Source organism: Onychostoma macrolepis, chromosome 16, assembly GCF_012432095.1.
Source record: "Onychostoma macrolepis isolate SWU-2019 chromosome 16, ASM1243209v1, whole genome shotgun sequence".
Taxonomy (NCBI): Eukaryota; Metazoa; Chordata; class Actinopteri; order Cypriniformes; family Cyprinidae; genus Onychostoma; species Onychostoma macrolepis.
Window position 1 is genome coordinate 24209270 of NC_081170.1, and position 22432 is coordinate 24231701.

Genomic DNA, 22432 nt, shown 5'->3' on the forward strand with positions numbered 1-22432 from the left:
AGAACCCTTAATAAACTTGAAGAGAGGTCCATTCAGAGTTTACACTAGCATTCTGGCCTCTTTGATTTAAGCTAATTCTAATTATAGTCTATTTACTTCACTTTTAATTTTAATTAAATGGAATGAATATCTGCAATGAGATTACCAGAATAAAAGAATTTTGAAATATTATTCAGTCACAGTATCGTGATATATTAATGCACAAGCCAAAAGAGCATTATAGAAATGTGCCAACAGTCCAAGTGCTGTTTATCCATACTGAAGACCAATTTAGCAACTGAAAAGAGCAGTGTGTCTGCCAGAGGCATGTGGTATTCTCATCTGTTGTGGGTGTGCTTTCGGAAACACATCTGTATTTACTGTGTACAGACTTTTTTGCGAAAGAGAAATGTAACACTGGGTAAATTTGCTCCCTGTACATGTCTGTCCACAGATTTATGTGGGTTCCACTCGCAGTTCTAAATCTGGAGCGTTGTCAATCAGTGCTGTGTAGGTGTACAAGTATTTGTTCTTAAAGGCCATACAGTTTTTTGAATTATGCTTGTACCTGCTATAATGAGGCAATGGAACGTCTGTCAGTCTGTCCGGATGAAGGTGAATGTTGTTTTGTGCCTCTATTTGTCAGAGATCATCTGATAAAAATAGGGAGGATATTGTCCTGAGGTGATTAATGGTTCCATAGGTGTTTCTCTCCATGGCATGCCAGTGTGTTGACATAGCAGAGCCTGCAGACAGATTAGGCCGCTGTCTGCAGTACTTTGGAGGAATGCGTCGACATGAGAGTCCCCAGTCCCGCGTAAATCCCATAGATGGATGTGCTTCTTTTGTCCAGAATGCAGAAACATCCGTGCCAGATGTTTTATGTGCAAGATGCAGATGTTCCTGTACTCTCTCTGTGGGAGAAGCTTGTGTTGCGGAATACTAGCGGCGAAAGCCATAAACAGAGGAAGTGTGAGAACAGCTGGGTTATGGGGCATTTAGCTATTTTCTCATGAATCCCTCTGTGTACTTTTTGTGCAAAATTCAATTATGTAATCAAAACTTATGTGTAATTAAAGCATGATAGCATGTCAATGTCAAATAAATGGAAAAATATTTTAAAAAGTTAGTGCAGAAAGTTTCAAGTTCATAAAAATATACTTGTGCATATTTTCTAATTCATGATAAAAAAAAAAAAAAAAAAAATATATATATATATATATATATATATATATATTAGTGTTGTAAAACGATTAATCACGATTAATCACATCCAAAATAAAAGTTTTTGTTTACATAATATATGTGTGTTTATTGTGTATATTTATTATGTATACATAAAGACACACATACAGCATATATTTTGAAAATATTTACATGTATATATTTATATTCATATAATTTATATCATATATAAATATAATTAATATATAAACATAACATATGTTGCTTAAATATATACATGCATCATAATATCACATAACATTTATTAATTTGTTGTTTTTTGGGAGTTGGACCACACATGGTCTATAACACACAAAAAATTCAAAATTACCCAAAAGACCCTGAAAGATAAACAATGTTTATTTTTTTTATTTTTTATTTTTTTAAAGCTTAATGATCATATACACACTGCATAACAAAATATGCATCATCAACGTATAACAGCTGTTAAGGACTGTTAATGTGCATATTATCATATATTTCAAGCTATATTTGGAAATCTCTCATATGCACAGAAGATTCATTAAAATCTGTCTTCTTTAGATTGCTAACAACATCCTTAATGAGCATCACTTTGAAAATATTAAACGTTTGCACACCATTTCACTTATGTTATGACATGTTATGTCGTGTTTTTCTAAGTAAAACTGCATATTCAATAAAAAATGAAGGGTTTGTAGATTTGATTCTGAAAAATTCCATACCAGAAAGGAATGCCTAAATATCTATCTGGCTGTTGGTAAGCATTACCAAACAGTCTATGTGGCCTAGGTGATGTCAAAAGTAAAGTAAAGTTGTTTTAGAGGATAAGCAAGTTGTTACATTTTGATAAAAGTATTTATTGCTTTATAAAAGGAAATATGTCAGTTTTGGCTTTATTGTGTTTCAGGCTCTTTTTTTCGAGCTTCATTCATCTGGAGGCATTTTAACATATCAAATCCACATCGTGAGAAAATGATCACACATAATTTCAGCCTCTAAAGGAACTTCTGGAAATATTTAACATATGGTAGAACCACAGAGTAAATCTAAAATTGGTTGGCCATAGACCTCTGGGTTCTGTGATGTTTTGCAATCCCTTTTTTGCCTTCAGATTTGTTTTGGTGAACCTTATTTATCTGATAGCACCCTGCAGACGGAGGGCATGACCATGTAAAGAGACCCCGAGATAGTGAAGCTTTCATGTGGCCGATCAGAGTTTACGTTGACATATCATATCATAGTGCTTGATCTGATTTTATTTTTTTCCCTCTACCTATCTCTCACATCCTCACCCTCTCTCTTTCCCTCCTCACTTCACTTTTATCTACCAAAGCAAAGCTTATTTGGAGTTTGAGGCATATTTTTAGAAACAAGCTTCTTTGATGGGCCATGCGTTTGACGGTTTATATTTCGAGGTTGGTTTTTATGTGAAGTGAGAATTTTCAAATGTGTCCTCCATATTTTTATGTTTCTGATATTCTTTTCATCAGACTGTTTCTTACAGGAGTCATTAGTTGTAAAAATAAAAAAATTAAAAATAAAATCATAAATACCTACAGGCGTTCAAGTGTACACTTGATACTGGAGTAAAACTAATGATCTATCCCCTGTTTTAGTTTGCTATCCACAGGGAACTTCTATTTGTAATTTCCTGTTATGTTCCTAAATCTACCCCAAAGTTTCCTTTTTTAGGAGATAATACTTTCCCCTTTTAGAAATGTTGGAATGCGGAAAACAGTTTACGGTCTGCAAGATTCATGAAAGTTTGTCTTGATACTGACTGTGTGTGACTGCTTTTTTGGAATAACACAGAGAAAAGTCCACGAAAGACTCCACCAAAGTCTGCTCAGTTTTTAGAAGTAAGCAGTAAATTTGAGCCTGGTTATCCTTCCAGAGGGAGCTGGTTTGGCCGGCCTCCAGAAGCACAGACGGAGGAAAACTGCTCGAAATGAGAGAGGCTCATGGCTCAGATTTGTCTTTTTTGAAGGTGCTGATCAACTGAATGATGTCAAGCTGTGTTGTTGCACCAAGTGCGGTTTTTCATTAAAATGTTGCTCCTTTTATATGTTAAAGGATATAATAAGAAAAAAATCGAAATTTACGTTTAATCATTCCTTTGAGAAAGACAAAATGAGAAGCGCAATGAAGATGAAGGAGGACTGCTGGTGTTGAACTTCTTGCACATGTTTAAACTTACAGTAGATACACTACGGCAGTTACTGGAATGTTTTTAATTGAACGCAGTTCAATTATGACCGAAATTATATATATTTTCATTTTATGGTGAACTGTTATATTGTTTTATTTTCTGACACTCATTTTTTCACTTATAATATTCGATTAAAAAAATGACACTTCTATGATGAACATCATTTCTGCACTAAAATTATTTTTGGCACATAAATTTAAAACATAAATTTAAAGCCTCATTAAAAGAACAGGGCTTCTTGAAAATAAAACTTTTGCTGATACATTTATGATTTTTCAGGGGAAAAAATTATAATATCTCCGCAAAAATGCTTCACTGCTTATTATATGTCTGCCATATCATGTGTATGTAATTTGATAATGCAAAGTCATTCATATGTAAATTGTCATGTTGTGTGACTCATATGGTGTGATGTAATTATATTTGTTCATTAATATTTCATGATATTTGTAAAACATACATTGTTTTTTAAATTAATTAATGATTAAAATGAATGATTAACATTTGTACACTTAAACATATTTGAAGTGTAAAGAAAATATAGTATTACTTTTTACTTGATGATCGACATGACATTAAAGGACTAAAGATTATCATATGAAACCAACATGAATCCAAAGAGTTCATTTTGAAGAACTTGGTGTTTTAAATTAAGTTTCTTAAAAATTCTCTTTAAAATGGACACTCTTTTGTCTTTGACCCCACATCTGAGCTTATGACTGATGTGATTTATAATATGTACAGATTTGGCCATCTGTCTGATTTAAGTCGCTGTATCAGTTCTCAGATTTGAGCAGATTTAATGTATGTGAGAGCTCAGGTGTGTTAGGTGCTGTAAATCAGTGGTCTGAATAACCAGGTGTGCACTTCATGACCCAATGGGTTACCTGAGCTCCCCAGAGGACTGTCAAATAAGAGCCCACATGAGCCCCAGGTGTGCACCGACACAATGGTACATACTGTGCGGAGAAATGGGAAAACGATGCAGTGCGGTTTTAAGTTACTGAAAGACAGTATGCCATGACTTTCTAAAGATCATTAAAACGTACAGCCAGGCAACAACTTTATGGTGCTTCACATGACGTTTATGATGTTTTGCAGATTAATTGCAAGTTGAATAGACTGATCAGTGGTTAGTCTAATGCTCGGTAAAATCACTTAATTGAGTTTCCGTTCATTAAAGAGAACTCTTAAAATCCAGTGACTTTGGAATTCAGAGATGCCTTTGGGAATTGTCTTAAAATCACTTAATTGTATTTAAATGCTGCACTGTAAAAAATGACTGTGATTTTAACGGTAAAAAAACTGTGAAAAGGCTACAGTAAAAACCTGTTAAATGGTTAACGGTAAGTTCCTGTAAAATTTACAGGGAAAAAACGTAAACTGACGTTCCCAGAATTCCCTGCGTTGCATTTCAAATTTTGTTTGAATTTGATGTTTTTTCTTTGAAATAACTAGTTTCTTCTTAGTTTTTTCTTATCAGTTATGTTTATTAGGGTTGTATGTTACATCTAATGTTGTTAAATTAATGTTTATTGCATATTTCAGTTTAATGAGTTTCACCATGATGGTGTTTCGTGCTTGTGTGAATGAGACTGTGCACCTTCTATATATGTTATTATTTAAAAGATGCTTGTAATGGGTTTTGGTTCATCACGTGACTTTCTCATCACCACCTGCATTTGGTGGTTATCAGTGTATTTCAAAGGTACAAACAGATTTCACTACTTTAATAGGTTGGTATATTAACATTATATCAGTTAATGAAATTACGGTATTTAACTGTAAATTTAAGTTAAAACCGTAAAACCTAAAATGTTGTTACCATATTTTTTACGGTAGAGTTCCGGCAACCACAGCTACCGTTTTTTTTACCATAAATTTTACAGAATTTGTTTTTACAGTGTGTGAGAAGTTGATGAGAAACTGTACATAGACCAGGTTATTAGGTGGACCATTCTCATATTCATACAGTATATGAGTCTTTATGGCAGTATGTGTGTGTTTTCACCTGTTCTCCAGATGCAGTAGACCTCACATGCTGTTTAACCGTCATTTTTTCCCTTTCTTTATTATAACGCAGCAGTCTAGAACAATATAGAGGTATAAACCCACTGAGCTCATGCCACTTTCCACTAACAGAGTAAAGTTGGGGTTCCATGAAATTTTTAAAGCATTAGAGGCAAAAATGTTATGTTTATTATTGTGATAGACACACCAGTTAAAAGTTGGGGTTGGTATGATTTTTGAATGTTTTAATTTATTTATTTGATCTAAAAGTAAGAACAGTAATATTGTGAAATAGTATTGCAATTTAAAAGAAGTTTTCTGTTCAGTATATTTTAAAATGTAATTAATTCCTGTGATGGCAAAGCTGAATTTTCAGTAGTCTTCAGTGTCACATGATTCTTCAAAAATAATTTAATATGCCATTTGAGTGCTGCTTAATATCTTTGTGGAAACCTTGAATTTTTAATTTTTTTTTTCAGGATTCTTTAAAGAATATAAAGTTCAAATGAATAGCATTTCTTTGAAATATAAATCTTTTGAAGCATCATAAATGTCTTTACTGTCTCTTTTAATCAATTTTGATCAAATACATCTTACTGAATACCAAATATACATCTGCTGAATGAAAGTATTAATTAAAAAAATTGACACCAAACCTTTAAACAGTAGTGTGTGTTATAAACTATTATCTAATGTAAAATTAAACAATATCAGCAATATCCAAACCATTTTAAATGTTGATTTTGGTCTGTCCCATGCCAGAGGTCTTTACTGTCTTAGCTTAACCAACAGTTATGCAATAACATAAATCTATTAAACTAAAACTGAGTATTAAGCTATTTTTAATTATTAGCTCATTTAATTATCAAAAAAAAAACCCCCCAAAAAAACCATATATATATATATATATATATATATATATATGTAAATATATTTATTTTTCCCACAATTTGAATGCAACCCTTTTTTTGCATATATTTCCACCATTGCAGTGAAAAAAACAAATTTAATTGTAAGACAAAAAATAACTGGCTTATCTAATTAGGCCCATTCAGCCAGTTTGTATTTGTTAATTAATGTTATCTATTTAATTTTGATATTTATTTAATGCTCATTACTAGAAAACAACAGGGTTTTAAAAGAAAAGAAAAGAAAAAAATAAAGAAAAAGAAATAAAACTGCTCATGTATTACATAGTTTGACCGGGAGGTTTCTAGAGGTTAAGAACCTCCGTTCCCTGACGATTTTTTGAAAAAAGAAAAACAAGACCTTATTTTTTTAATCTTTTTTGTATACCCTCACTTTTTTGCCTTTCCCTCCTTTGCTTTCATCCCCACTCCATCTTTCCTTCTCCTTCAAACCTTCTCTCCATCCCTTCATTTCTCTCGTTCTGTTTGCTTCTCTTCTTTCCCCGCCATCCACTCCCGACAGCACCTGTATTTGAGAAGGCATTTTAGGAATACCAGACATGCCTGTGGTCTGAATGGACAGTATTCATCCTGGTTCCCACTTTCCATCCAGCTTATTCTGGACAGTTATGGCAACCTGATGGATGTTGTTGTGCATGTGCAGTGAAGCGTGAGTGTTTTTAGTCTGTATGTTTGAATCTCTGCAGCTGGCCAGGCGTTATATCATCTGTGCGTTGAGAACTCAGCCCTTTGGGGTTAATATCACGGCCACAGCTGCGTTCTCACACTGTCCAGTAGACCTGATCATTACCGGAGCTCTGGAGGTCTGACACATGCACACTGGCCACAAATCATCCAGTCAATCAGAGCTGACAGCTACGGTGGTGTGAGATTGTAGTCCGTGAAACACAGCAGCTATGTGCGGTTTAATTTATAATGGACTTTAGACAAAATGGCATACTTGCAAATGAAATACATTTACATTTACTCATGACATGATGTCCTATGTGAAAAAGAAGTGTGCTTAATTGTGCACTTGTGAACTTTGAATCTTAAATGTATATTTTTTAAAAACTGAGAACTGTTCAGATAACATAATATTAATGAAATAAAAGGCCACTTAAATAATATTTTTAAAAAGTGCATTCTGTAGTAAATTTAAATTTTTACTTTAAACCACCCTGTTTTAATAATCTTTTATTGTGCTTTAAAGATGTCCACTTATTTTAAAGTTTTGATTAACATATAAAAGCAAATGTAAATATATTTAAATGCATTACATAATAGAAATGGCATTAAAGTATTTTTAGTTTATCTTATGCTTGATCAGTATTTTAGGCAATACACTTTAATCATATTTTAAAAGTAATTATGAAATGACTTACAAATATGTGCTTAAGTCCTACTTAATTTGGTCAAAAAAGTTCAGATAACTGCACTTAATATAAATTCTAACTATAACATATTTTCATTCAATTGCAATTAAAATGTCTTTCTGAAAACATTACATTAAGTTCACACTTAAGTATATTCTTTCAAATCAAAAGTATATTATTTGAGTACACTTTTTAAAGTATACTAAAGTGTACTTCTTTTCACAATGGGTTCTTTTTTGTTTATTACTTGTTTGCCTCTGTTCATTTTGTAAATTTGAATATAATAAGGTCTAAACATAATAACATAACTGTTTTTCACTGTTCATTAGCCTTTCAGCCAGTTATCATTTATTTGCCGCAGCTCAAACAGAGAAACATTAAAAAGACTTTTTTCCTTTCCATTTCAAGGTGTTTTTCTCTTTTAATTTGGTGCTTTTATATGTGTGTTGTTAAAGTTTTTTATGCATACATGAGCAGACAGAAGAACATCTGTAGCTTTCAACACATCCAGCTCATTAGCCAATAGTCATTACACAGTGTCCTACTGTTTGCTCTTGTTTTTTATTCTTGTCTTCTTTCAGAGTTTTTCTTCTTCTGTAAAATTGATTCCTATTCATTTCTAAACTCAGTACAAAAGTGAATGACTCAGATGTTTCTATTGAATGTCTTGTTCTTTAGTATCATCTTGTAGTTCGAATGTGACATTTAATGAAAATGTCACATTCGAAAATGAAAAATGAAAAATGAAATACGCTGAAAGAGAAATTTGGCAGTTAGATGAATAACATTACCACCATTTTTTATACCAAGTGTATAAAAGGCATGTATACATATTCTAATACTTTAACTAAAGACTTGACATGCTTCTAAACACTGCATTAGCATTGTCTTTGCATATTTATGAGGTCGAGATCAGGCAATAACTTGTACATCTGTGGAAATGCCTATTTATAATTTGAGTTTGCCTTGATTGTTTCTCCCAGATGCTGAAAAAATGCATCTGAGGGAATTAAACATTGTTTAGTTCATAATCGGTTTTCTTGCACAAAATTGTCAAACTGTCAGAGTATACTTGATGCCATCCGTGTCAGTGTTCTTCAACATGAACATGACGACTTGTCTCCCGTCACTCACATTTCAGAGTTTTGGTGGAACTGTAGTTCTTTTGGGTTTCTGTTTTTCCTGTTTTATGAATATTACATTTTCTGACGTGCAAGTCAAGTCACGTCACCTTTATTACAGCACTTTATACAGTACAGATTATGTCACAGAGGTAAACAGGAAAATAAAAGACTAATGGAGGCAGTTCAGATTCAGCTGTAAAGCAGTCATAAAGGACAATAGAGTAATTATTTAGCTCAAGTCAGTTCAGTGTATTCAGATTAACTGCATTTTAATCGTGATCACGATATCTGCTTCTCTTGATCATCAGCAATTTTTGGCCACTGTTTATTTATCCTGCATTTAATTTGGCATTTGTGTTATCTTGCATTGGTACCAAGCCTCCACAAGCTTTCATAGTGGAGGTTGCCAGATGTCAAAGGTTTAAATTCTCAAATCACAAGCCTTTGCTTAAATCGATACAGTTTCTGCACAGTGGTTTACTTAATCTTCCTGACCTGGCAACCATGTGTATGCACTCTCTCTGCATTGCAGAGCTGAGCTGTAAAACCCCAGCAGAATGTAAGTTTTCTGCTCAAATAAAAGTGTAATACAGTCAGTCTGTTTTCTTGTGCAGTTTGCAGCAACTAAATCTGTGAGCAAACCATGCTTATGTGAAAGTGCAAGAATTGTCAATATATATATATATATATATGACAATAATCATGGTTAATACAAAATAATTGTGATTAGCGAATTTAGTGTACTGTTTACACATACATGTAGATTGATTATCGGCATAAAGTTGATTATCGGCATAAAGTCCATTTTTCAACTTATTCTTCTTTAGCATTTGGATTATTGCGGAAAATAATTGACCAACAGAAGTTTAGGATTACATCTGTTGATTGTCCAGATCATCTTCACACATGAACACAACATTTATGAGTTTTGATAATATAATAAATATAATCTCCAGAAGTAAATAGCTATAGCTACACCATTGTTGCATATAAGGTTCTGACAACTCTTTCAATCTATATTTAAAAAGTACAAGTGAATAAATGAGTTTTCCTGTTTGGACATGATAACATTTAATTTCCTCAACAACCTCTGTAGTATAATAAAATATCTCACCATTCACTGATACGTTTATTATATGTTTGATCTAAAACGCAACTGCCCTCATGTTTTGCCACTGGACCACAACTGCAATACATTTTCTGGCATCTTTGCAGGACTGCAATATGAAAAGTGTACAAACTAACATATCTTTAGCAACAGTGTGAAAGTAAATACCACATAACATGCACAATACTGGTACAAACTGTATGCAAACATGCAACATTGCTAATACCACCATTTTCACAGTCCATGCCACAAGGCGAAAACTATGTTTTCTATTCACTTTGGAGATCATTGTCAAAAAGCTGTTTTTGTCAACAAAAACACAGTCTCAGTGTGGATGGAAGGCCGGCCAAAACATAGAGAAAGAGATGTGCTTTCAACAAAAACGTATTAGTGTGGACAAGGCCCTTATTTCAGGTATTTAACAAAAAAAAAAAAAAAAAAAAAAAATATATATATATATATATAAAACCCATTGACTCCAGGATAATGGAACTAGAAGTGCAATAATAAAACCTGTAAATAAGGTTGTAAGACTCATTCCTGCAGCACTCTTTTGTTTGTGGATATAGTTGTTTTTTTCTTACCTCAAACAAAACTTGAGAGCTGATGCCACCTGGAAAATTGGCAAATTCAGTGGCTAGCTCTTTCTCAAAAGCACTGATTGTAGTGAGTTACTGTCTGTGTGTGTGTGTGTGTATATATATACATTGGGTACGGAAAGTATTCAGACCCCCTTAAATTTTTCACTCTTTGTTATATTGCAGCCATTTGCTAAAATCATTTAAGTTTTTGCAGATTTATTAAAAAAGAAAAACTGAAATATCACCTGGTCCTAAGTATTCAGACCCTTTGCTCAGTATTTAGTAGAAGCACCCTTTTGATCTAATACAGCCATGAGTCTTTTTGGGAAAGATGCAACAAGTTTTTCACACCTGGATTTGGGGATCCTCTGCCATTCCTCCTTGCAGATCCTCTCCAGTTCTGTCAGGTTGGATGGTAAACGTTGGTGGACAGCCATTTTTAGGTCTCTCCAGAGATGCTCGATTGGGTTTAAGTCAGGGCTCTGGCTGGGCCATTCAATAACAGTCACGGAGTTGTTGTGAAGCCACTCCTTCATTATTTTAGCTGTGTGCTTAGGGTCATTGTCTTGTTGGAAGGTAAACCTTCGGCCCAGTCTGAGGTCCTGAGCACTCTGGAGAAGGTTTTCGTCCAGGATATCCCTGTACTTGGCCGGATTCATCTTTCCCTCAATTGCAACCAGTCGTCCTGTCCCTGCAGCTGAAAAACACCCCCACAGCATGATGCTGCCACCACCATGCTTCACTGTTGGGACTGTATTGGACAGGTGATGAGCAGTGCCTGGTTTTCTCCACACATACCGCTTAGAATTAAGGCCAAAAAGTTCTATCTTGGTCTCATCAGACCAGAGAATCTTATTCAGGTGTTTTTTAGCAAACTCCATGCGGGCTTTCATGTGTCTTGCACTGAGGAGAGGCTTCCGTCGGGCCACTCTGCCATAAAGCCCCAACTGGTGGAGGGCTGCAGTGATGGTTGACTTTCTACAACTTTCTCCCATCTCCCGACTGCATCTCTGGAGCTCAGCCACAGTGATCTTTGGGTTCTTCTTTACCTCTCTCACCAAGGCTCTTCTCCCCCAATAGCTCAGTTTGGCCGGACGGCCAGCTCTAGGAAGGGTTCTGGTCGTCCCAAACGTCTTCCATTTAAGGATTATGGAGGCCACTGTGCTCTTAGGAACCTTAAGTGCAGCAGAATTTTTTTTCCTTGCCACAATTCTGTCTCTGAGCTCTTCAGGCAGTTCCTTTGCTCTGACATGCACTGTGAGCTGTAAGGTCTTATATAGACAGGTGTGTGGCTTTCCTAATCAAGTCCAATCAGTATAATCAAACACAGCTGGACTCAAATGAAGGTGTAGAACCATCTCAAGGATGATCAGAAGAAATGGACAGCACCTGAGTTAAATATATGAGTGTCACAGCAAAGGGTCTGAATACTTAGGACCATGTGATATTTCAGTTTTTCTTTTTTAATAAATCTGCAAAAATGTCAACAATTCTGTGTTTTTCTGTCAATATGGGGTGCTGTGTGTACATTAATGAGGAAAGAAAATTAACTTAGCAAATGGCTGCAATATAACAAAGAGCGAAAAATGTAAGGGGTCTGAATACTTTCCGTATCCACTGTATATATATATATATATATATATATATATATATATATATATATATATATATATATATATATATATATATGAAAGTTCAGATGCAAAAGCCTCTAAGTGCCATCTGAAATTTTCTTCCAAAATGAGCATTTTTCTCAGGCTATCATGTGTGGGTTCAGTTATTTAAATTTAATCGCAATTAATAGGTTCTGTTCATTGTCATTAAAGTGAAATAACTGAACATAAATATAGGAGCCGAGAAAATGCTCATTTTAGAAGAAAATTTCAGATGGCACTAGAGGCTTTTGCATCTGAACTCTTCATATATATATATATATATATATATATATATATATATATATATAATTTATTTTATTTTTTCATTTTTGTGTGCAATATGTATCAGGCAGTCTCTAAAAAGACTGTAGGTGATCCGTGGGCATGGATTAAGGCTTCATTACCCAGAGCAAAAAAACAGTGCTAAGTCCCATTCAGAATTAAAAGTGTGAAACGTTGCTTAACCCAAGGTTAAAAGTGGCCTGGGGGTTAAAAATGATGTTAACCCTGAGTTAATCGCAATGGGAAAAACCTTTACGTATAACTAGCTAACTAGCTATTACAGACTCCAATATGCAACATATAGGTTAAGTGTAACCCCATGGGTAAATCCTAAGCACTGTACTGTGTGCCTGTTAATTAAAGTGAAGCAAACGACTGAGGTCACACTGGATTTAGCTTTGTGTCCACAGGTAATTCGCTCTGTACTTGTGATCAGAGAGAACCAGAGGAGATGTTGGCTCTGTCTGTGTTTTCCACCAGGAAAGATGGTGGCTTTATGGCATTGTGTAATAGGTGTCAGTCTGGACTAGGAAAACACACCACGTTTTCCTGCGGCTGGAGCAGAGCAGCAGACTATGTGAAATTACACAGCCAGGCCTCAGGGGCATGGAGAGGAATTTCAAAGGAAACACAGCAGTCTGCTTCATATTGAGATTACATTAAGGGAACCGAATGCAGTCTGGAATGTGTAAAGGGGCCGTTCGGAGTGTAATAATCATATTAGTCTGGCAGTGTGAGCTTCAGCTTCACCCAGCAGCTAAAAAAAACCCCTGCTTTGTCTTGTGTATTCAGTGTCTTCAATTCAGTGTCTAAGCTGGTAGTTTTCGCTCTTCTTTGCTGTATTTTTCTCCTTTTCATAAGCCTGTTAGACTCTGTAGCCAGTGCTCTTTTATGTTCATCTGTATATATGCATTCCCAACTCACTGATTCCATTTTTTTTTAATGATAAAAAGGGACCACCACAATGGTACACCCTGCTTTTAAATAAACAAATTCAACCTCTGGTGACTCCCTGAGGACTGTCCTTGTAACAAATGCACTTTGGTTTAAAGCATCAGCTAAATGGCAAAGATTGACTTGTGTGCTTGGTAAATAGTTGGCTAACTTCTAAGCATCTCCTAGTCCTCATAAGGCCAGAAACATGCAAGTACACAAACGCTGGCGTGAATACTTGACTAACATATTGTAAGCAAATGCTCCTTTTGAACATACATTGAACATCTGTTGTGGTGTTGTGTAACTGTGCCAGTAAGAAACCTCAGTATTTAAATGGGTGATAGTTACCTTCAAAGGTCTGTGCCATTAAATATGGCATGAAATGAAAGTCACCCCCTATATTTTGTAAAAAAAAAAAAAAACAACAACTTATAAATCTTATTGTGAACAAATCATCCATGTATGTGTTTCAGTTTTGAGTGCAACGCCCACATCTCATTAATCCAATCAACAACTAATGGATATAGCCAAGTCCCTGCTCTAATTGTTTGTTCTTTTTCAATAATCTGACTCTAATTTATATCACAATATGGAAAAGAAGATCTGTCACTGCTTCCATTTTTCCAAAACTTTAAAAAGTTTGTTTTTATTCAACATAGACTTGGGTTGAGTTTGAATTTGGGCCTGAGAAATTTTAGAAAGTAAAAATGCACAAAAACGAACTTGTATAACTAGTCGCATTTGCGTTCATATACTTGGTTTTAATACGTTTCTTTAAAGTGCTTGTAGTGTATTTTTGTTGGTGAATCACATGTTTGAATTGAGTGCAGGATGTTGATTTTTTTGTATGAATCTTTCAATTTATCAAAAAATATTTACAAAATGCAGTTCATACATGTTTTTTCATTTGTACATTAGAATTACTTTTGATATTTTTAATAAATATCAGTGATACAACTGTCCAGAAATGATAGTGAAGACAAAATCCTCACAAAATGAATTCGATTCTTGAAAAGAAAACATTAAAGTACTTTGGCATAAACCTTTCTGATTATTTATTGTTACAAAAAGTTTTCGGAAACTTTTCATGTGTTGTAACCAACTGTGTAGACCAGGGTCAGACTCCGAAGTACAACCATTAGCTGAGTTTATTTAGAATATTCAGACTGTCAGAGGTCAGTAACCAGTCAGACAGTTCTGACAAAGCAAACAAATCCAAATCAAGAGACAGCAGGGGTAAACGAGGAAAACAGGTAATGTAACACAGGCAGGCTGAAGATAAAGATAACACTCAGAATTGCAAAACAACTAGAATTGGTAAGAATGTATACTGAGATGAAACTGAAGAGAATATGGAGGCTAATAAGGTGAATTGAGAACAGTTGTGGGAGAAGATGGCAGGAAGCAAAAGTTTCAGGTCATTATAGTATAGGGACCACATGTAGAGAGGAGTGGTGGTGCCACGACTGGTGGAGAATTTGACACTGACATGCAGAAGAAAAAGGAAAATTACATCATAGAGAGGACCCCTGCAGACCCTTGTGTGCCCAGTTCAGTCAAGCAAAATCTCAGATCATTTGATATTTTTGTGACAAGTCAAAGTTAGTTCAGGTTGTAAAATTTCATGTGGTGTGACTCCCACAAATTTAATACATTTTTGAAAGCAAAGTTCTTTTTTTTTGTTCTTTGTTTGGGGATAAAAAGAAGTTAACACAGAGATAAACGCAACAAAGCTGATAGAGAAAACAGGGGTTAAGAAAGCATCTGATCATAGCGATGTGTTTATGTTTGATATCAGCTCTGCAATTCAACACTCCAGTCCAATAAAGTCACGTCATGTTTATTTATATAGCACTTTATACAAAAGATTGCTTTAAAATCAGCTTTACAGTATTAAACATGAAAAAATGATGTCTGTGTTGCTTTCAGTTATAATTAGCAATCTTTTTCTAGAAAGTTCACTTTGGCAGTTGTTACACCGGGTCCTTCTTCAATTTGCTTGGGATATAATGAGGCCTTCACGTATTTAAAGTGCAAAGATCATTTGTTATTATTATACCATCTGATATATTATTGAAATACATGACTTAACCGTAGATTTTCATTTTTACAGTTAGAGATTTAGACAAACATAAAAAGCTGCTTTTCAGTCCATACTGAGTCTGTCCATGGGTATACCACCCATTCCACAAGATGTTGTTGACTTGAGAGAAATGGCTTATGGAAAATAGCTGCATTTACATTTGCTTGCTCAGTTTACCGTATTTGTGTATTTTGCACTGTGTCTCTTGTGGTAAGAGTGTGAGGGAAGCCTGACTAGACTTAATTAATCAGGTTTTCACAGGGTGTGGAAACTGACAGAGCCACCTGGAGAACTGCCACTAGCATTTAGCTTCTGTCACTGTCATTCTCTATGTGAAGGACAAATGGAGTCATATTAAAATCATATTAAATTACAATATAGGTGTAGACATTTTAATGCTGGCACAGACAGCATTCTAATTTCTTGGCCTGGTTGCTTCCTGTCTTTGAATTATTCACCTCATTTTCGGTCGGCAGTAAATGTTTTCCTTTTATGTACTTTAGACCTTCGCTTGCCAAATCCAGCATATGTGTCAGTGCGTTCTCTCTGCCTTCAACTCTGCGACTTGGCAGCTGCCTACAGCTGGCTGGACACTGTGTGTAACATATGAGTTGGTGATGGTGTGCTGAGAGAGAGAGAGAGAGAGAGAGAGACACGGTGTGCTTGGCAAGGCTGTTTGAGTGAGAAGAGTGAGCTGGTTGTGAGTTTCAGAGTTTCCTGTCCAGCTGTATCATTGGCACGGGCTGAAAGAGAGGGACTCAGACCCTCGCACAATACAGCACTTGTGTTGCAGTCCGGGAACTCAGGAATGCGGCTCTCACCTTCATATGGCTGACAGCAGTTTGTTTTGGAATGAGAGATATTATCCAACACACTCTTACCTCGCTCGCTCACTTTTCCTCAGTTACGTCTCTCTCACTCTTTCATGGCTGTCCTCAAAGTAAAGAAAATACAATGACTTCAGCCTGAAATCTGAGCTCTGACTGCTCCACCTGCAGTAATTTCTTTCAGTTCGTGACTTTTTAGTCCCTTCATCCCGTTAGCAATTTTGACTGAAGCTCTTCCGAGCATTCCCATTCAATTAAACGCTAGGAATTTCAACAGACCTTCCTAAATCACTTTAGCCATTCATTAAAGCCAGATTTTATGTAACACATGGGTGTGAAAAGCGCAGGGATCAAAATCGTTCTCGCTGGAAGACGGATTAAGCAACAGAGACTCTCACTTTCAGATGAGAGAAAAACAAGGAAAAAATGTATGCCGGAATTATTTTAGGATTTGATGCTGGTGGTTGAGTTTTACCTTTAAAAAATACAAATGTGCTATTTTTATGAATCAAATGTTCCTTACACTCTGGCAGTTTTACATTTGTATCTTCTTTACATGTATTGTATTATTTAGATATTTAGTGTTATTAGCTAAAATAGACATGACTAGTGTTATTGCTTATACTTAAAATCGCAATGTAACAGAAGTAACAAAGTGTCTTCCATATTGTAGTGTACATTTGATCGAAACAGATTTTTTAAAATAAAGATTCCAAAAGTGATTCTAAAGTTTTTTTGCACAGATGCCGTAGTAAAACCATTTTTGGTTCCCCAAAGAAGCTTTCAGTGAACAGTTCTTAAAATAACCTTTTTTTTTTCTTGGTGTGAATAACATTTCAATCTAAAGAACTTGCAATGGAAAGGTTCCATGGATATTAAAGGTTCTTCACGGAACAATAGATGCCAGTAAAGAAGCTTGGTGGGGACTTGGTTCTATAAACATTGCTTATTGATTGGAAAAAGGTCAATCAATAAGAAACATTCCATTTAATGCAAAGTTAAAGTCAAAAGTTCATTTGTTTGCATTCCACTTTTTATTCACATGACATAATTTGTATCATCAGCACAGACTTGAGTTTTCAAAATGGTCCACTAGGTATTGTACATATGCCCTAACACGTCTATCTGCGCCCATGGTCAACGGATGACTTTCGCACTAAACTGTGCGCTAGACAGAACAGAATGCAGAAAATGAAGTGTACATGTGTACTGGGCATTACTATAACTAGCCCCTAACCATAACTAGAGAGAGGTGTACTATTTCTAAGTAGTCAGACGTATTTCACCTGGTTGAATATAAAGCTATTGAAAAATACTCATTGACTTCCATTAACAGAGGGATCGGAGCCACATCTATGAGGCTTAGATTATCATACTTTACTTGAACATGGGCTCTTTTGACTTGGGCCCATAAGCACCTTGAAACCAATCAGAACACACTAGAAACCTTTTACCAACACCCTAGCGACCTCCTAGCAATGCACTAAAAACCTGAGCACCTCATCATCAGAGCACTTTAGCATCATGGCAGCGACTTTCAGACAAGCTAACACAACCATGTTTAATATTATGTTCTAAATGTGGAATAAATGAGAGGGAACAAGTAAGAGAAAGTGAAAAGAAAAAAAAAAGGTGCTATGCAGAGACAGAAAAAATAGCTTGCGATTCATTTGAAAATAAAAATGTGCTTAATGTGGTAACATCTGAATGAACTGGAATATGATTCATATCATTGATTCAACTGACAACATTAAGGTACATCAACAGAAGTAGCTTTTAAAGGTCAGATCAGGTAAAAATAGCTTTTCTTGTGCATACAGTAGAAGTCAATGGGGTCCAATGTTGCTTGGTTCTCAGTGTTCTTTAAAATGTTTCTTTTGTATTCCGCTGAAGAAAGAAAGTCACATTTGGAACAACATGGGGTGAGTAAATGATGAGAGAGTTTTTATTTTGAGTGAACTATCTGGATCAGGTAGAAATTGCTCCTTACCGCCTGTCCTACACTTTTTACTGAGTAGGAAGACATCAAGACACATTCAAATCCACTGTTTGTGCATCCTGTCTACAAAAAAAATGCTGATTTTAGTTTTTCATGGACTCTCCTTTCCTGGACATAAACATTACAGTCGTTAAATATTTGCAGATATGTCTAAAGCTCACATGAATTTGTTCTAGATCATTTGAGATGTCATTACGTTGCCTTTGAAGTCTGTCTGCAACCAATTTGCTTAGGAACCGCCATACAAAAACACTGGCTGTTTAGTCATTGACTGTCTGGACAGCTGCCTTAGGTTTCATACACAGCCCTTATGTCACTCAAGTTCAGTTATTGTAAGCTGTCGAGGTTAAACATGGTTTTTGTATTCCGTCTTCCTGTGTGTTCTCTGTCACGATGAGCAATGACGCCTAATGAAAGCCTTTGCTTTGTGAGGAGACTGTGAAAAATGTGAAGAGTCAAACAGAGGCTGATGTATGTTTGAGATGTCCTGAGCGGGACCCATGGCTGATCACAGGCTGATCACAGGCTCTGGCTCTTCTATGGCTTTATTTAGTCTTCCATTGGCTTTCAAGTCCCGTTTAATCTCCCCCTCAGCGCCTCTGAAAACAGCACCCGCTCCAGCCTCCTGTTATTGTACAGGCTTTGAATCCAACCCCTTCGTTCTTTTTGGGCTTTTATCCTGCATGAGTGACCACTATAAAATTGAACCTTATCACCTGAGTGCCATTATTTATCATCCGGGTGAATAGGAGGATTCAGATTGCACACAAAGGTGCTTGGAGTATTATCCAATCTCATTGTCGGATCCATTGGCGCTCTTGTAGACTTTAATCAAATACACACACATATACAGACAATATCAGTGCTTCATTTCATTGTTTGCCCTCCACAATATAAGAAATGCAATCACACATAGGTGCACAAAGCGTGGCCCGCGGTTATTGTGACTGGTCCTGTTGGTGGCGCATTGTGATTTGCTGAAGGGTTAATATGGATGGAAAAGATCAGAGACGGCTGAGCCCGAGCGAGCATGAATGGTGAGGTCTGTGGGAGATGACTAGGTCACTGGAGGATGTGATACCAACACGGTGAAAAAGAAAGGGTCATAGGTTTTGGAAATAAACATTGGTCCATCAGCTGCCCCTCTATCTTGACAACAATGATAGCCTCTTGCATTTGTTTGCTAGACCGTGTCTCTCCGTTTGCACCCCCCTCAACCTTGAAGTATTACTTCAGAGCGATAAACCTTTTGTTACCTCCACAATGTGTGGAGAAATGACAGATGCTTACTTTTAGATTGGTTTTTAGCGCCGTTTTAGTGGGTCAGAGAGCTTTCAGAGAGTTTTCTCCTGAGGAAGAGAATCAAACATTACTTTCCTTTGAGGTAGTTTCCAGGGAAACAGAAGTGGGAGGAACCTTGGGCAGGCGTATTTGTTGTTTATGTCTTCAGCATAAAACAAAATCAGCGAGGATTTTCTTCAGTGTTGTTTAGAAATGGAAAAAAAAGCGGTTGTTTGATATGTTAATGGTACTTAAATGGTGTACATTTCTTTTCTTTTATGTAACTGTGAAGATTTCTTTGAGATCGTTTTGTATGTATAGGAATGGCTGAATATTTTTATTTGAAGAAAGTTCACTAGAATTTCAAATACTTTTCAGATGAATTTGGCTCTGAAAGTTCTGCTTGTGTTTACCTGTGTAGGTACTGGTCTCTGGTCAGTCCCCTGCCTCAACTGATGACATCTATTTGGATGACCAGCAGTCTGGTGACTACCCTTTAGATGATGATGACTTCACTTCTGGTTCAGGATCAGGTAAGAATTGTTTATATCAGTCCAGCTGATTTTAAAATTGTCCATTTTAGTACTATCACTATTCTGAGGCAGCCCAGATCATCAGACATAAAAAAGCCCTGAGCCATGCCAGCCTAAGGCCTTGTATTCTTCCCCAAAGTCCACACTTTGAAGACAAAATGGCCCTTATGTAGGGTAGTAGTCTGCTTTGAACCCTTCTGAAACCTAAAATGACAAATGGGACATCATGAATGAAAAAATACTCACTGGACACTAATATGTGACCGTACACACTAAGTGTGCCATTTGTAATAGGGCCATAAAAACCAATGGAACGGCTGTTTTGGCTTGCTCCAGGAATTAGCCATCTGTAGGCAATCCAATAGAAATGCCGGATAGAAATGACCTGGTAACCACCCAGAACACCCTTCCATTGTGCCAGCACCTAAAAAAAATTGAAAACTCTAGGCTAGTTAGAGTAGTAATGTTTATTCTATAATTACTAAAGACAAATTATGGTATTACATGCTATTAAAACGGCTATTTTGGACATTTTCTCAGTCAGCTTACTAGTGCAGCATTGAGTTATGGATTAGAAGTTATGGACTTCTAGTAGAGCACCTCGTCACCTCATTACCTATTAAATTATGGACAAGAAAATAATTTAATTAAGTATTTATAATGAACCCACAGAGCCAGTTTTGTTGTGTCTAAAGGTTGTGTAATGTTTTGGTAAGAGAAGGGCTGCTAGGTGGTTGCTAGACAATGCTGCCCACCCTGTGAGCGGACAGATGTTTCACCTGCAGTCAAACGCGATCAGCCAAGACCACCATGGTCACTCAGCAGATGTCTGCTCCATACAGAAACTCTGCATTATTAATAAGTAATTTCTCTACCTCTTACTGCTGTACCACAGTGCCTTGTACCTGGCACAATTACAGTGCAAAATGGAGAGAACGGTTGAAATATTTATACATTTTATATATTTCATCTGTCTTCCTTGGAAACACATTAAGCACAATAGTGCTGATCTTGCATCCCCATTCTCTATGGTTATATTTATACAGAACTGAGAGTCCAAGAAAGAGGGAAGTTTGGAACATTTAAACTAAAGCTCAGGCCACTGGGATGCCATTATAGTCCCATCAGACCATAACGTCATAGATGTGCAAACCTCATATTTTCGAAATTGACTTACAAATGACTAGTTGCATAATCAGTCTCGAGAGACCCCTGTACGATCAGGCTGGTTTCAGATTTACCAGACGTGTTGCTTAGGGGACATTCAAACAGAATGCATTTTTGCATTTAAAAAAGTAAGATGGAGGGTATTGGAATGAAAATAACACAAGGTCTAGAGATGCTTTTTTAAACTGTTTTTAACAGGATCATGGTGTGCGAAATACTGCAAAATATGCAAAGTGTGACGACAACAATCAAAAATCAGCACAGAGGAACACAAAAACACATTCTATATGAATAGTTATTAACATAAAAGCTGTCCGTGTGTTCAAAACATCCAGACGAAACTAAAGATATGGCAAAACATATAGGCCTATAAGATATTTAAGCAATATCGTACAAGCAAAAGTGCTGATGAAAATACTTCCAAATTAAGCCACAGCGTGCTTCCCCAAGTAGTGTTGTCAAAAGTACTGACTTTGGTACCAGTAAGTACTGAAATTTTTTAAACGTTTGCACTCGGTGAAGAGCGTGAAGCGACAGCACTCAAATGCTAGAAGGAAATGGATGTTTTTTAAAATGTCAGTACCGATTGTTACCAAAGTCGGTATACTCTTGACAACACTATCCCCAAACAATAGACAAGAGTTTCATTTCTGAATAAAATGGTTGAGTGAATGGTTCAGTGACTCTCGTGAAAACAATCACTTGGTTTGTTCATGAACAAATTAATGTTTTTGAACTAGGCTGTGTTCCACTTCACTGTTAGACACACGCTTGCAAACTTCCCTAAGCACTTACTCTCGGGGGAATCCCTGATGCCATTTTGAAGTGCGTTTCACTTTGTGAAGTCGATGAGGGAAGTTTATATGGGCAGACCATCAACCCCTCGATTTTGACTGAGGGAGCAAGTCTACTTCACATGTACATGTACTGTGTGTACATATACCACAATGCAACTTGATTGTGATGTCATTGCAGATTGTTTTATTTATCCCCATCCCAAATTCTGATATATGAATACTTTTTTAAATATTTAAAACAGCCCAAGCATATCTATTTACATATAGAATGCGGCTTAAAATAAATTTGTAAAGGAAAAAAATTTAAATAATTAATCCACTTAATCAAACATAGTCAATTAGAACGCTCCAATTCAGCCTATTGCAAATGA

The 22432-nt window shown here is 36.0% G+C and overlaps 1 protein-coding gene across 1 annotated transcript in view; it reads left to right on the top strand.

Annotated features, from left to right (window-relative positions):
• LOC131521891 (syndecan-2-A-like) overlaps window positions 1-22432 on the top strand; it is a 29683-nt gene that overhangs the window by 3599 nt on the left and 3652 nt on the right. Inside the window, exon 2 of the mRNA XM_058747010.1 lies at window positions 19986-20097. Within this exon, the coding sequence (XP_058602993.1) occupies window positions 19986-20097 (112 nt within the window). The remainder of the gene's footprint in view (window positions 1-19985; window positions 20098-22432) is intronic.